General features: G+C 41.1%; 1 protein-coding gene across 3 annotated transcripts in view; it reads right to left on the bottom strand.

The window, feature by feature from the left end:
- PPP1R21 (protein phosphatase 1 regulatory subunit 21) overlaps positions 1-13,595 on the bottom strand; it is a 66,431-nt gene extending 52,836 nt beyond the window's left edge. For 2 of the 3 annotated variants that reach the window (XM_030310565.1, XM_030310566.1), the window contains exons 1-3: positions 13,478-13,566; positions 3,913-3,981; positions 258-404 (exon numbers count right to left, since the gene is read on the bottom strand). In XM_030310565.1, the coding sequence (XP_030166425.1) occupies positions 258-404; positions 3,913-3,981; positions 13,478-13,534 (273 nt within the window). In that variant the 5' untranslated portion in view covers positions 13,535-13,566. Of the gene's footprint in view, positions 1-257; positions 405-3,912; positions 3,982-13,477 lie in introns of all 3 variants that reach the window. The other variant, XM_030310564.2, reaches the window with a different exon arrangement.
- Between the last annotated feature and the right edge of the window lie 1,590 nt (positions 13,596-15,185).

Here is a 15,185-nt window from a genome sequence, read left to right as displayed (position 1 = left end):
TTTAACACAGTCTCACATTTGATTTGCCCTACCTTGAGTTAATAGCAACTTAGTGTAACTGAAAGCAGTAAATTTGACCAGTATATACATAAATATATATATAAATAGCAAATGTCTGCTTCCTTGACCCGATATCCAGCCATAATAATGGAAAATTAGGGAATGTGGAGATGAGGTGTTCTGTTAAAACCCAGATGGCCTGTAGATGTCTGTACCTCGCAGACAAGGTCTCACTAACTTGCTTGTATTTGACCTACCTTGTTTTTCTTGCCTCGGGGTTCACTTACAGCCAATTCATCTTGAAGTAGTTCTACCCTCTTGGCAAGCTGCAGATTTCGAAATGTCAAACTGTCCATTTCTTGCTGTAGTTTTCTCAATGACTGATCCTTCATTTTCAGTTGTTCCTACATCCAAGTGAAAACAGACCATTCCTTACAATTTCACCTTAAGGTTTAGAGATAATGAAATTATGTTTGTTTCACTAAAATATTAAAACCTCTTGCTGTAGGGAATTCACGTTGTATGTTTATCATGCCAGTTCCATGTTTTCAGCTATTTGGTGACAAAATCACTTTTTTTGGCCAAACCGAGTAAATTTAAAAATAAAAATAAAAATAAAGCATATATATTGAAGTAACAGACAGTCATCAACTTAAAGTAAAATACCTACAACTGTATGTTGTTCCATAATGTTGTTGCGTATGTGTCTGGCAGTGAGGAGGCACAAAGCCTGAGGCTACAATTTTATAAACTTGAAATGTGAGAGAGAACTTCATACTCACTGATGACGCCCTTCAGTAAGAATGGGAAGCAATTTATTTGTATTCATTTTTTTCCCCATAAATCCACCCTGAATTTAAGTCAGCCAAAATGAAGTCTTTCCAAGACACTGTGATTTCTCAGGTCAAAAATCAGTATTATCCTAACATGAGAATATTTTTAGATGCTCTTTGCCCTACATCAATTACCTTAAAGTTTTAAGTGAAAATAGAAACAAAATCTATATTTTAAACAACATATATTTCGCTGCCCATTCTGAACTGTTTATACTATAATGGGGTAAGAAAATGGAAAGCTAGGGAAATACTTAGCTTCACTCTATTTTTAAAAAAATATTATTCTCACTAACTTTACTTATGACATTCTGACAACTTTGTGTTCACTGGTTATCGAACACAGATGACCAAATACTACTGCATATTTCAAGATGTGTAGGTTTATTACTTTCACTGAAAAACCACTGCAATGCTAAGATGAGGTCAAGCTCAATGATAAACTAATATAAGTATACTGCAACAGCAACCTAGAAACCAAAGTCTGGTATCTGCAACCTACTGACATTATTTGCATGTTGAGAGCAGCCAGAGTGATAGAATAATGTTTCCATTAAGTAGAGAAACAATTTTTCTTTTCTATTGATTGTTAGTAAGCCCTTAATTATTTTTTTAGGTAAACTATGCTCCACGTGGGGCTCAAACTCATGACCCTATGATCACGATATGGAACTCCTGACTGTATGTATGCTCTACTAACTGATCCAGCCAAGCGCCCCTTACTCAGTAAGCCCTTAATTTTTGCTTGCAGTTTAATGGTAAACATAGACCTGCCCATATCCAAATTATCATATATTTCAAATTAAAGAAATCCAAATCAAGGAATGCTGACAGTATCTAACAACTCACTGAAGAGGCAAACCCAATATTATCAAAAGCATGCTGTAACAGAAGACATCCTAATATTCCCATTGAGCAAACCAGCAAATTGCCATTCTTACTATAACTATAATGACCACTACAATGAATAGTAAAACAGTTATTTCTTTACATCCTTACAATTAATCACCTCTGACTAATGCTTCAACTCCATTAACCAATCATCAATTTCAAAAGACAGCTATTTCAACCTCTCTGTACACCCTAGTTTCTGCAATGGGAGATGATGATAATGTTATCTGCCTTCACAGAGTTGTGTGAAGACTAAATGACAGAGCAGATGTAATGTGCTTGGCACGATGCCTGTTACACAGTGAGAGTTCAATAGTCACCATCACCAATGTTGCCACCACTGCCACCATCGTAGAGTTAACCAAACAATCAGCAATGGGATGCTGTCATATGCCAGAGTGGGCTATTAAGACACTCCAGGAAATATCTTCCCCAGTTTTATTTATTTTTTTTTTTATAATTTTTTTTTTTTTAACGTTTATTTATTTTGGGGACAGAGAGAGACAGAGCATGAACGGGGGAGGGGCAGAGAGAGAGGGAGACACAGAATTGGAAACAGGCTCCAGGCTCTGAGCCATCAGCCCAGAGCCCGACTCGGGGCTCGAACTCACGGACCGCGAGATCGTGACCTGGCTGAAGTCGGACGCTTAACCGACTGCGCCACCCAGGCGCCCCATCTTCCCCAGTTTTAAACATCATTAAGAGAGAGGCAGCCTGGGTGGCTCAGTCATTTAAGCGTCTTACTTCGGCTCAGGTCATGATCTCGTGGTTCATGAGTCTGAGCCCCACATCAGGCTCCTCACTGATGGGCACATCCTGCTTGGAATTCTCTCTCCTTCTCCCTCTCTCTTTGCTGCGCGCTCTCTCTCTCAAAATAAATTTAAAAACCTAAAATAAATAAATAAATAAACACCTTTAAGAGAGGTAATGATCACTTCTTCAATGATTTAGGCAAAATAATAACTTGACTAACAAATCCTAACTATAAAGCGCATGCTTACTAATCTTGGCTTGGGCGCAGACAGCTTCGGAAGTATGGGTACGGTGTTCTGAGCTGCCTCAGCACTAAGTCAACAGCACCTGAGGATGGGGCACTCTCAAGGCAGAATTCTCTAGGGTAGGGTCCAACACTATAAGTAAAAGTACATATATCTGGGTTACCCACGTGGAACCACCCAGGATACGTCACTGGTTGGAGGCTACTCCAGGAAGAAATAAGAGTAAAGGGAATCCTAATTACCTTTTGTCTAAAAATCAGGCAAGGGAGTGAAGAATGACATAGACAGTATATTTAACTGAAACAGGCCATGAAGAAATCTATATTCTAGAATTAATTTATTCAATTAAAAATATCACTAATCAGGGGCCCCAGGGTGGCTCAGTTGGTTGAGCATCCAACTTTGGCTCAGGTCATGATCCTGCAATCTGTGAGTTCGAGCCCCACTTGGAGCTCTGTGCTGACAGCTCAGAGCCTGGAGCCTGCTTCAGATTCTGTGTCTCCCTCTCTCTCTGCCCCTCCCCTGCTCGCACTCTGTCTCCCTATCTCTCTCAAAAATAAATAAACATTAAAAAATTAAAAAATATATATCACTAAGCAATATTTATGACATGACTACTAGAATGAGGCAGAAACAAATTCCTTCATCTCCTATTATATTTCTCCCCTCAGTGAACAAAGATGCTGATGATAAAATGTATCACTCAGAGTAACCTGATTTACAGAGGTTATTACTATGAAATACCTCAACCCAAAAGCAAGATCAATGGACTAAATGGTTCACACTTTCAAATCCATTTATTAGGGGACAACCATCTGCTGAATGCTGGGCATATAAATGTGAATAGGACACAGACCCCCTCAGAGTGCTATCTAGTGATGAAGACGTATAAGAAGCCCCATTAATTCAGATAAATTTAGCTAAAGAGAGGCCATGAGGTATAAGGGAAAGCATGAGATAAAGTCAAATGATACTTTTTTATACTTTTTAGCAAGGAAATCAAAGTGCATCACGTTCATTACCTAAGCAAGTAGGAAAGTTAAATACAAAAAACTATATTACCTTCTCCTATCCCTAGTGAATCAGTGTCATTGTTGAGACCTTACCAGAAAACCAGCTGAATTCCTTGCATTGAGTATTGCCCAACAATGACTTACCCTCACAGTACAAATATGAAACAGGTTTCTTACCTTTAAAGCAGCAGAATTCGCTTGTTCATCCACAACACCTTTTTTCAGGACCTGATTCTGAGCCCGAAGCTGAAAACAGAGGAAGCAATAATTAATTTTTAATATATTTTTTTTTCAACGTTTATTTATTTTTGGGACAGAGAGAGACAGAGCATGAACAGGGGAGGGGCAGAGAGAGGGAGACACAGAATCGGAAACAGACTCCAGGCTCCGAGCCATCAGCCCAGAGCCTGACGCGGGGCTCGAACTCACGGACCGCGAGATCGTGACCTGGCTGAAGTCGGACGCTTAACCGACTGCGCCACCCAGGCGCCCCAATTAATTTTTAATATAAAGCAATAGCAAGGAAATCATTTACCATTACTTCACAGGATCATTACACTGAGTAACTATCTTCCCACATATATATGAAAATAGAAATATTTGCCCGGAAGAGGATAGTAGATATCATCATTCTGTCATTTCCTCAGATAAGGCACAGAGGCTGAGCTGCTCAATGATGTAATACTAATCAGTGGCAAAATCGAGACTAAAATCCAGTTCTCTTGACTTCCACCCAGTACATGGTTCTTTCCATAAAACCAAGTCACTTCTTTAAAAAAAAAAAAAAAACACAATAAACTAAGTACTAATACAATAAACTAATATTAAAACTAATAGAAAGTAATACAATAAATAATAGGGTACTGTGTATGCCATTTTCCTTGAACCTCTGGCACACATTCATTTGTAAAATACATACATTCGGACTACTTATGAAACCCTACAGAAAATCAAAGTGTAGGGCGTTAAACATGCCCAGCAGGATACTGTGCCTAATATTAGTCATGCAAATATCATCACCCACAATAGGTACTCTTGCAATAAGGCATCGGCTAAGGTAGTATATGAAAGCAACTAAGAAGCAGACTCAATCCAGAAGTCAGTAATAGCAGCTAACATCTGAAAGTTCATTATATACCAGGCACTGTCCTAAATGCTTTACATGTATCACTTCATTAATCCTTACAACCTTATGAAGTAGGTACTATAATTATGCCCATTTTACAGATGAGCAAACTGAAGTACAGAGAAGTTAAGTAGCAATGCTGAGATTCAGACCCCAGCAGTTTTTACTCCAGAATCATGATGCCATTAGACAATATTGGTTACCATTTTCTAAAGCTACATATAAATGAGAAAAGAAGTAGGCAGGAGAAGTTGGGGGAGTCTCTGAAGAGGTAGGACTTGGGCTTTATTTTTTTAATTGAAGTATAACTGTTTTATTTTTTTTTAATTTTTTTAATGTTTGTTTATTTTTGAGAGAGAGAGAGACAGAGTGCAAACTGGGGAGACACAGAATCTGAGGCAGGCTCCAGGCTCTGAGCTGTCAGCACAACTCAAATGTGGAGCTTGAACTCACAGACCATGAGATCATAACCTGAGCTGAAGTCAGGCGCTTAACCGACTGAGCCACCTGGGTGCCCCCAACTGTATTTTAAATAAAGCAAACCAATCAAGAATTATGCAGCTAAATGAATTTTCCTTATGTATACCTCTATATAACCACCACTTACAGGGTTTTAAAAGACAAAGTCTCCTTCTATAGTAAACAGAAAGTTCTCAGCAAGGATAATGCTGAGCATGTAGATATAAATACACAAGGCCAATGTAGCCAAAGCAAAAGGTTTACAGGCTAATAATCTAACGGTCCAGTAGGGAGACAATGGAAGACTTTCTCTGAGAAAAAGAACGCATGGGATGATTTTATCTGTGCGCTTAAAAAAAATCTACTTCTACATAACTCAGATCTGCCTCCTGAGAACAGAAATGACCCTTCTCTGCACCAAAAAAAAAAAAAAAAAAAAAAAGGAATATCTGAATACTAAATCTTAAACTGAGTATGTGAAACTCATTAGAAAATTTAGCTAAGAATTCAAGAAGAAAAGCAGGAATACTACAGGATATTCAACAGCTTGAGCAAAATGCAGGTTTAAAAAAATAAGCTTTTCTATTTTTAGAAAGTTAAAGATACAGTTCACTACCACGACAGAAAGAAGGCCCAAATATTGCTCTGCCAATCAGTAGACAATACAAACTTGAAAAATTCACTTAACCATTCTGAATCTCAGTTAAATGGTCTATAACATGGGTGAATACAGCTACCCTATCTTCTTTCTTCTGACGTTGTTGTGAGAACCAGAAAAAGAAACTTACATGAAAACACTTTCTAAATCTTAAAAGTCCCCACGAATGGAAACAGAACTTTTTTTTTTTAATGTTTACTTATTTTTGAGAGAGTGCAAGCAGGGCAGGGGCAGAGAGAGAGGGAGACGCAGAATCTGAAGCAGGCTGCAGGCTCTGAGTCGTCAGCACAGAGCCCGACATGGGGCTTGAACCCACGAATCATGAGATCACAACCTGAGCCAAAGTCAGATATTTAACCGACTGAGCCACCCAAGAGCCCCAAAACAGAACTCTTATTACTAGAATGAATCAGAAGGATAACAGATAACATTTATGAAAGCTTGCCTGGTATAAGGCATTGTGCTAAATGATATGGTGGAAAGAAGTGGTCTGCAAAGAGCTTACAACTTAAAAGGCTCAATGAAAGATAACTAGCAGGACTTACTAGAACTTCACTTCCCTACAAGAAGGATTGGCAAACTAAGGCCTGTGGGCCATACTGGCCGGCTACCTAATTTAAAGTTTTACTGGAACAGAAACACAATCATTTGTGTATTGTCTATGGGTTACTTTTGAGCTACAATGACAGGGACGAGTAGTTGCAACAGAAAATGTATGGCCCTAAGCCTTATATAGTTACCATTAGTCTCTGTACAGAAAAAGTTGGGGCACCCCTGCATTAGAAGTTCAGAAAAAAGAGGTATGACTTTAATATTGACGTCCATCATGTAGTATTTTCCTTGCGCAGCAGTATCAACACACTCTTGGATACGTGCTACCTAGGTAACAGAATTCAATAAATACTCTCAAACCCACATAGCCAAAAGATGGCAATGACATCTCTTATTAAACTGCTCAGTTTTAATTTTACTTTTTAAAGTAGTAAATTTTACATTTACTAATTTATGTTTAACTTCTGTACTCATCTCCCAATTGTCACCAAACTAGCATTCATGGTAGACTACAGCATACTTCCCTGTATTTCCTGCCTACAATGAAAGATCAATACCATGGATAGAGAAGGCAATCCATCAATTTTTAGTTAATTAATCAAATTAAATACTGTATACAAAAGGTGTTTGAATGTAATACATTATACATCTATAAAGCTGTCCTTATTTTAACAGTACCTCTCTGACAATTCTCCAAATGACTTGAACCATATGGTCCTACTGGACACCAAGAATCCTCAAAAGCCCTGAGCCTAACTCCCTAAACACCACTATGCAGACTACTCTATGTAACTCTGGTTCTGGAACAGCCCAGCTTCAGTCAGGCTTATCACAAAGCTATTTCTCTAGAGAGAGAGAGAGAGAGAGAAAGTGGTAGTAAGTCAACTATGATCTCTCTCCTGCCACTTTGACAATCTGGGATAGGATACCTGGCCCAAGGTTAGGGATTTACTATGTCCAAGAACAAACTGTTGGAAGAGTTTGTGGGGAAAGAGAGATGAATCACACATACACATTTTCTCATCTAATCCTCAACAATCTCCTGTGTTAGAATCACTTAATTATTTCATACCAGGAACATTCTGACATTTTACATGTTTTACAACCCTATAAAACTAACAAACATATAGCTTTCCTTCATTACAAAGTAATGTTGCAACATACAACCCTAAGCCCATCCCTAAGCCTCACCAAAACCTGGATTCAAAACTTCAAAATACTGAAGTCACCTGCAGACCCCAGCTTCAGAATCTTTGGTCTGGAAGATCCCTAAAATTCCTTCCAGTCCCAACATTTTAAGTATTCCAGAGTGCTGGCAATCTCACTTGGTCTACCTACTTACTTGTTCTTCCCCCTTGGAAGGGGATAAAATACCTGTAGGCTATACAATATCAGGTAGTGGTGGCTGGAGTTATTGTCACTGAGGCAGGAAAAAAACCTTCTTTTCTCAGACTTGCCCTCAAATGGAACCCTTCTGCTCCTGCCCCTTTGCAAGGAAACTCATTAGAACAAATCCCACCCCTAAATCCTGCGATCTAGCTGCCTCACCAGTGACTAGAAAAGTAAATCAGTTGGACTAAAGAGGAAGAGTAAGACACCCCTGGCTTTTCTAAGGCCTTACTATTCAAAATGTGGTCTGCAGACAGTTACAATAGCATCACTTGGGAGCAGATTCTTAGGCCCCGCCCCAGACCTACTGAACCAGAATCTGAAGTTCAACAAGGTCTTCAGGTGAGTCAGAGACATTCTGTGTTTGTGATGCACTCATATAGGGGTTAAACTAGCACTTTCTCACAGGGTGGCCAAAAGCCACATGTGCCTAATTGAATTTAAATAAAATCTAACAGGGGCACCTCAGTGGCTTAGCTGGTTAAGCATCCAACTCTTGAATTCAGCTTCGGTCACGATCCCAGGGTCTCAGGATTGAGTACCACGTTGGGCTCTGCACTGAGTGTGGAGTCTGCTTATGATTCTCTCTTTCAGGGCACCTGGGTGGCTCAGGTATCCAACTCTTAATATTAGCTCAGGTCTCACGATGGTTTGTGAGATCAAGCTCCACGTCAGGCTCTGAGCTGACAGCACAGAGCCTGCTTGGGATCCTACCTCTCTCCCTCAAAATAAATACTTAAAAAAGTAATAATAAATAAATAAAACCTAACATTCTGTTCCTTAGTTGTACTAGCCACATTGAAAATGTTTAATAGCCCCATATGGCTAGCGGTTACCCTACTGGACAGCATAAATACAGAACATTTCATTCTTATAGAAAGTTCCATTAGATAGCACTGAACAATGCTATTTTCCAGTCAAACTTCACTAGTGAACCCTACACATGAGGGCAAAAAACAAAAACAAAAAAATAAAACTGATATTAGATTTTAATCCAAATATACTCATTTTTAATCCAGCTCCTGAGTTGATTTCTCTTACAGCAAGGGGCAATTAATCAGGTTCCACCAAGCTCCAACCAAACATGCCAAATCAAAACTGACCCTTCACCAATATGAATAGCTCTTTCCTAAGAGTGTAAATCTAAAAAGCTCCGAAAGGCAATCTCTTTCATAACTAAAAGTAGCACCAACTGCAAAGTAAACTGTTAAGAGAAATCATGGATGTCTGACTTTCCCAATGGTTTTTACTGCCTCAAAAAGAGCTTCAAAAAGATTAACTGAGGAAGAGCTAATACTGATACCATTCCTTGAGCAATGGTTCTCAAACTTTGGTGTGCATCAACATCATTGCACAGGTTTTTACCCACAGATTGCTGGGTTTAACCACCAGTTTTAGATTCAGTAAGTTCCAGGTGGACCTGAGAATTTATAATTCTAACTCATTCCCAGACGCTGATGATGCTGGGGCCACACTTTGAAAGACACTGACCCAGAGTGAAACATACATTGAGAAAACAGAACTTGAAACATGCTTATACACCTAACATGATGCCAGGCAGGGATACAGGAGCTCCTACAAAGAAAGCAGGCTGAAACCAACAGAGCCAGGACTCAGTGCTCTAAGCCTCTCTTCTCTATGAGGTATACCTGAGCATCAGAAGCAGACCAGGCCAGGGCACCTGGGTGGCTCACTCAGTTAATTGTCCAACTCCTGATTTTAGCTCAGGTCATGATCTCACAGCTCATGAGTTCAAGTCTCAAGTTGGGCTCTGCACTGACAGTGTGGAGCCTGCTTGGGATTCTCTCTCTCCCATGCTCTCTCTCTGCCCATCCCCTGCTTACACTCTAAATCTCTCTCTCAAAATAAATAAATAAACGTTAAAAAAAAAAAGAAGAAGAAGAAGAAGAATGGGGCGCCTGGGTGACTCAGTCAGTTAAGCATCCGACTTCAGCTCAGGTCATGATCTCATGATTCGTGAGTTTGAGCCCCACATAGGGCTCTGTGTTGATGGTTCGGAGCCTGGAGCCTGCTTCGGATTCTGTCTCCCCCTCTCTCTCTGCCCCTCCCCTGCTAGCACTCTGTCTCTCTCTCAAAAATAAATAATAAAACATTAAAAAAAAAAAAAAAAAGCAGCAGCAGACCAAGCTGTGGAAGAGACACCATGTAAGAAATGATCTTTGATTCTTAATCTACAATGTAGTAACTGAGGCCTTGATTAGCTTTCCCTCACAACTTAAAGAAGTAGCTTGTATCTCTTACCAATTAACTCCATAAACCTCTAAAATTCAGTTACCTACACCTTTTCCCTCCCCTGAACTTTATTAAACCTGAAATTTCAAAAGCCTCCAATGACCTCCTAATTGCCCAAACAACTAGGGTCTTAATCTCTACATTCACTGCCCTTTCCATTAACACTCAATATTTTAGCAATCAGCCTCAGAAATTCTCATCTGCTTTGGCCTCCCATGGTCCATCTTTTATCTAACTAAACTTTCAGTTTCCTTAATGGGAGCTCCTCAGGCCATTTTTTTCCTTCTTGGGAGGGAAAAATATATGACCGCAGTTCCCAGAAAGAAATGGGCCCCTTCCTGGAAAACAGGCTGAGATCTGCATTAAATCAAAACAAAGAGATTCTGCAAATGTCCTTGGTTTAGGGATCATGCTTGCTCTCTTGCTTTGTAGCCTCCTTCTACTGTTTATGAGGAAATCTTTTGTCTTCGTATCCTAAGTAAGGAAAAAGACATAACTGGATTTCAACATTAGCCCACAATGTCTGCACCAGAGAAGGTAATAAAAGGCAGAAAGCCCCTTCCACAGGCTCAGAGCTGAAGGTGGCATAGATCTTACCTAGGAATTGCTTGGCACTAGAATTGACAGAGAATAAAAACACATGCAATCTTTTGACCAACCTCTGTTCTCTTACGTTCCGAAATTTCCATCACATTGCAATTAAAAAGATGAAAAATGGTCTAGCCTAATTGGGGAGATAAATAACCTCAAGTCTGGCAGACCTCCTTAGAGTCTCCTTAGCATCCCCTCCTTCTTTCACATGCTTCCCACCCATGTTCCCCAAAGAGTCTACCTAAAGTGTTCCACCCTGATTAACTCTTGCAGTTCAACTATTGTCTTCATAAGAACTATTCCAGAAGCTCTGGCCATTGTCCTGACTTTTAGCCAGTCCATCTCCACTAGAAATTTTCAGCAGTTACTCCAACAACACCTCAAGCTCCTATGTGAACAAGAGAACTTTAATGTGCCTGCAGACCTTAAAATTCTACAATTGCATCTAACCTTTAATACACCCCTTTACTCCAAACTGCCTCAACTTCCTGCCAGTGGCATCTGTCAGTAGCAGTCATATCCCCTCACCTCAGAACAGCAGGGTCAACTCTCAGTCTCCCCTCACTCACCACATCCCACAGAATCAATGAGACACCACGATGAGTGCCTTCTACACTCTACATTCTTCATAAATTTAGTGCTATGTACCAACAAAGCACTAAAAAAAAATCTAAGTGAAAAGGTACTTTAATCATAATTCCTAAATCTAGGTCCTCCTCTCCACCTCAACAGTCACTAGTTTGATTCAAGCCTGTATTACACTCCTCAAAACTATTCCAACAGCCTACAGTCTGGTCTTCTTTTCACCACTCTTTCCCTTTCAATTCATCCTCCACATAGTTACCAGTTCCCCTCCTAAAAGTAACATCATTACCCTGATTAAAAACCTTTGACATTACTCAAAAGATAAAGTTCAAACATATTTAACATCCACAACCCTTTATGATCAGGTCCAAATTAACTCTCCAACTATATTTCACCAGTCTTGCCATGTATCTTAATGTGCTTTCGTGTCTGCAAACATAGCCCTTTCCCTTTGCCTGGGATGCTACCAACCCTCCCTCTGCCGTACTTCCCAGTTAACTTCTTCAACCCTTACCCTCCATCTCTTCTGTGCTCCCACTGAACCAACACTTGTCATACTATATCATAAGGATGTACAATGTTTGAACATCCTACTAAAGGGTGCTCCTTAAACTGGAACTCTGCCTCACTCAACAGACCATGGCGGGCTGTTCACAGAAAGCACATAATAAATGTCTGTTAAATGAAAGAGGATCTATATCCAAACAAATAAAATCTTCCAAGTTCGTAATACTTTGGGGAGGCTATGTAATTATTTCGGCAATGCAGTCACTGCTTAAGACATTTTTAGAACTCTCTTTTGCCATCTGGAATTGTCTTCTGAGATTGTTTACTCCCTGGAGAAGAAAATCAGTCCCCTTACTTTATATTCATAAAACATTTTCACCCACAAATAGTAGAGCCAAGTTTGAGTACCCTTCTTCACCGACCTTCTTCATCATATGGATGTTTCAAACAACTTCTGACCCTTTCAAACAAGAAAATATTCCCTCAAAGGTTGAAAACTTGCCATCACTGACATTGTGCTACAGGCTCTTAAGACCAATTCAAATGGAAATGCAAGAAGTTTTGCCCGAGGTAGCATCAATGAATAAGTATCGTATCTCAAAAGACTCCCATTTGATGGTGAAAAGAGGTAAGTGTGTATGTTTAGGCACAGCTTTTATTTTTCAAACAATATTTCATTTCACCTTGCTGAGAATTTGTTAAATGAAATCCTAAGGATATAATGCGTCCGTTTCTCCAAATTGTAAACAGGGGGCTAAGTCTTCCCATTGCCCCCATGATAAAAGGTCACAGAAAACTAAGCTTAAAGAATGCTAAGTCAATTTCCGAAGATGTGAGATTCTTTTATAACTTCATTAGAATATTCTTAGGGCAGCAACACCTTAGAAGCAGCACCACCCTTTCCCAAGGAAAGGGTTCCATCATTTAAAGACGGGTGCCATAAATACGACAAAGGGTCAGGTCCCTAGTTTGCTTAATTCAGCATTTATTGAGCACCCGGGTGCTCTGCCCCACTCCAGGTGACCGAGGGAAAAGAAAGAAAAAAGGACACAGCCCTAGCACTCAAGCTTTCAAAATCATCTCCAGACAACATCTTGCCAATGCACTGAATACATTCGTAACCACCCATCCCCAGTGAGACAGTTTACACGAATGGCTCTTTTCACCCTCCCGAATTGAGTGGGGACACATAAATCTCTTTTATCTTCATCTCATCTCTGTGAGAAGGAAGAAAGCTTGATCTTTCCCATCACTGGGCTGGGAAGATTGAGGAAGCAGCAGTGGAGGGGTTGGTCCTTACCCTTCCCTTCCCCTCCCGACTAGCACCAAAGGCAGAAGCCAGGAATCTGACACCCCAGTCCCAAGCCCGCTAGTTTGGTGAGAAGCAAAAATCAAACTCCTGCTCCTTCCCGCAGAAACGCACACGGACCGAGACGCGGCCCGGCCCCATCTCCTGGGAGCTGCAGGTGGAGGCATGGTAATGGTGGACAGAGAAGCCAGAGGAGAGGAGGGGCAAGCGAGCGTGTCCCCTTCGCCGTTCCCCTCCGTCCCGACGAGTAGCTGCCAAGGCAACCCGAGGCCGCAGGGCCGGGGACCCCCTACTCCCCGCCCACGATGGATACCTTCGAGTACTCCTGAGCCAGCTTCTGGTACTTCCCCTGCAACTCTGCGGAGGCCATGGCCTCCCCCGCCCTGTCCGGGCCTGGCTGCCCAGGCCCAGGCCGCTCAGCCCCGCCCCCCGCCCCCAACCCAGACACGCTCCCCAGTTGTGCTCCGCCAGCGCCTGCCCGTTCGGCCACCGCTGCCGCGCCTCCTCCTCCACTTCCGGGTTCGCCGGGTGGGAGGAAAGCGGATGGGGACCAGGGGCGGGGCGACTACTGGGGGCGGGGCAGCGTCTGGGCGTCCCCGCCCCACCCTCCAGCGCCTGAGCACGTGCGTGCGCAGGCTCGCTGGCGCGCCAGGGCTCTGCCTCTACGACCAGGGGGCGCCATCTTGTCGCATGGCCCAAGATGGCGACCTAGAATGGAGAAGGAAAGAATCAAAAAAGGAAGAGAATGACGGGAGCCCACAGAATGGGCGGGGGACCGAGAAGAGAGGCGGTGGTTGCCAAGAGCAAAGGACCGGAAGAAGAAACATTCTAAGTGCATCAAGAATTCTGGCGGATCTTCTCTCCCCCCTCCCCCTGCTGGTTCTCATGGCAACCGTGTGGCGTTTAGGGGTTATAGCTTTCAGAACGTACTTGGAGAGAAAGACCTTTATGTTCCTTTATCTCCTTATCCGGACATGGTAGCACCAGACATGCTTTGCATTGTAAACTGTCAGACCTCCCCCAGACTTATAACGCGTGCTGCGGCCACCCTCTCCTGTTCCAGCCCAAACAAACCATTGGCTTATGTTTTGACATTGAAGTTTCTTTGTGAACACTCTCTACCCACTGTATCCGCTCACCCCGTCCCCATGATCACACCACATCAGAGTCTTTTTCAGTGAATTGGGTAAAAAGGCATTAGGAAATTTTAGGGAATGACTCCAGCCATTCCTGCAGATAGGGTGGATGATAACGACAAATAACTGGAGAACTGACGCAAAAAATAGTCTGCGTGAGGTATTTTTTGCCGCTTTTCTTTAATTAAAAGCTTGCCTCCATTGATCTAATGGAGGATCTAGTATATATTCGATATTGTTCTAGGCATTGCATTGATTGCAATATTAAAATGTTAATTGATAGAGGAATAAATAAGTGTGTCATGAATTACTACACAGCAGTTAAAACTAATGACCTAGATCTGTTTATGTCTGTATAAATCTGTATGTCAACATGACCAAATACTGTGTTAGCAAATTGCATTATACTGTAACATGAAAAGATACGTTTAAAAATAGAAAACATTTGTATTGTGCATGAACACGTGAAATGTAGGAAAAATAGGAAAACAAGAACTGGGCTGATACACATCAAATTCTGGATAGTGGTCGGTCACCTCTAGTCAGAAAAAGAGAAAAGGAAATGAAACAGGAGAACAAAGGAGCATAAACTTTAATTTTTTTAAAGTAAATATGACAGGATGCTAACATTATATATGTAGTAGATACAGAGATCTTAGTTATATTGGCATTTTAGGATACTTGAAAATTTCCATGATTAAAAAAACTATTTGTGCCATCCTGGTTTCTTGTTCGGCTATCAGTAAACCTGGGATTTTATAGTGAAAGACTGAGCCTATATGAATTTTTTAGCCATTGCAATGTATAAGAGGATTACAAACTTTAAAAAAAATGTGTTTTTTAATTTGCTAATAGCCAAGTCCTACTGTCCAGCAAACTTTCAGA

This window comes from Lynx canadensis, chromosome A3 (assembly GCF_007474595.2).
Source record: "Lynx canadensis isolate LIC74 chromosome A3, mLynCan4.pri.v2, whole genome shotgun sequence".
NCBI classification, from domain to species: domain Eukaryota; kingdom Metazoa; phylum Chordata; class Mammalia; order Carnivora; family Felidae; genus Lynx; species Lynx canadensis.
The sequence above is the reverse complement of the archived record's forward strand: the minus strand, read 5'-3'. Positions and strand labels throughout refer to the sequence as shown.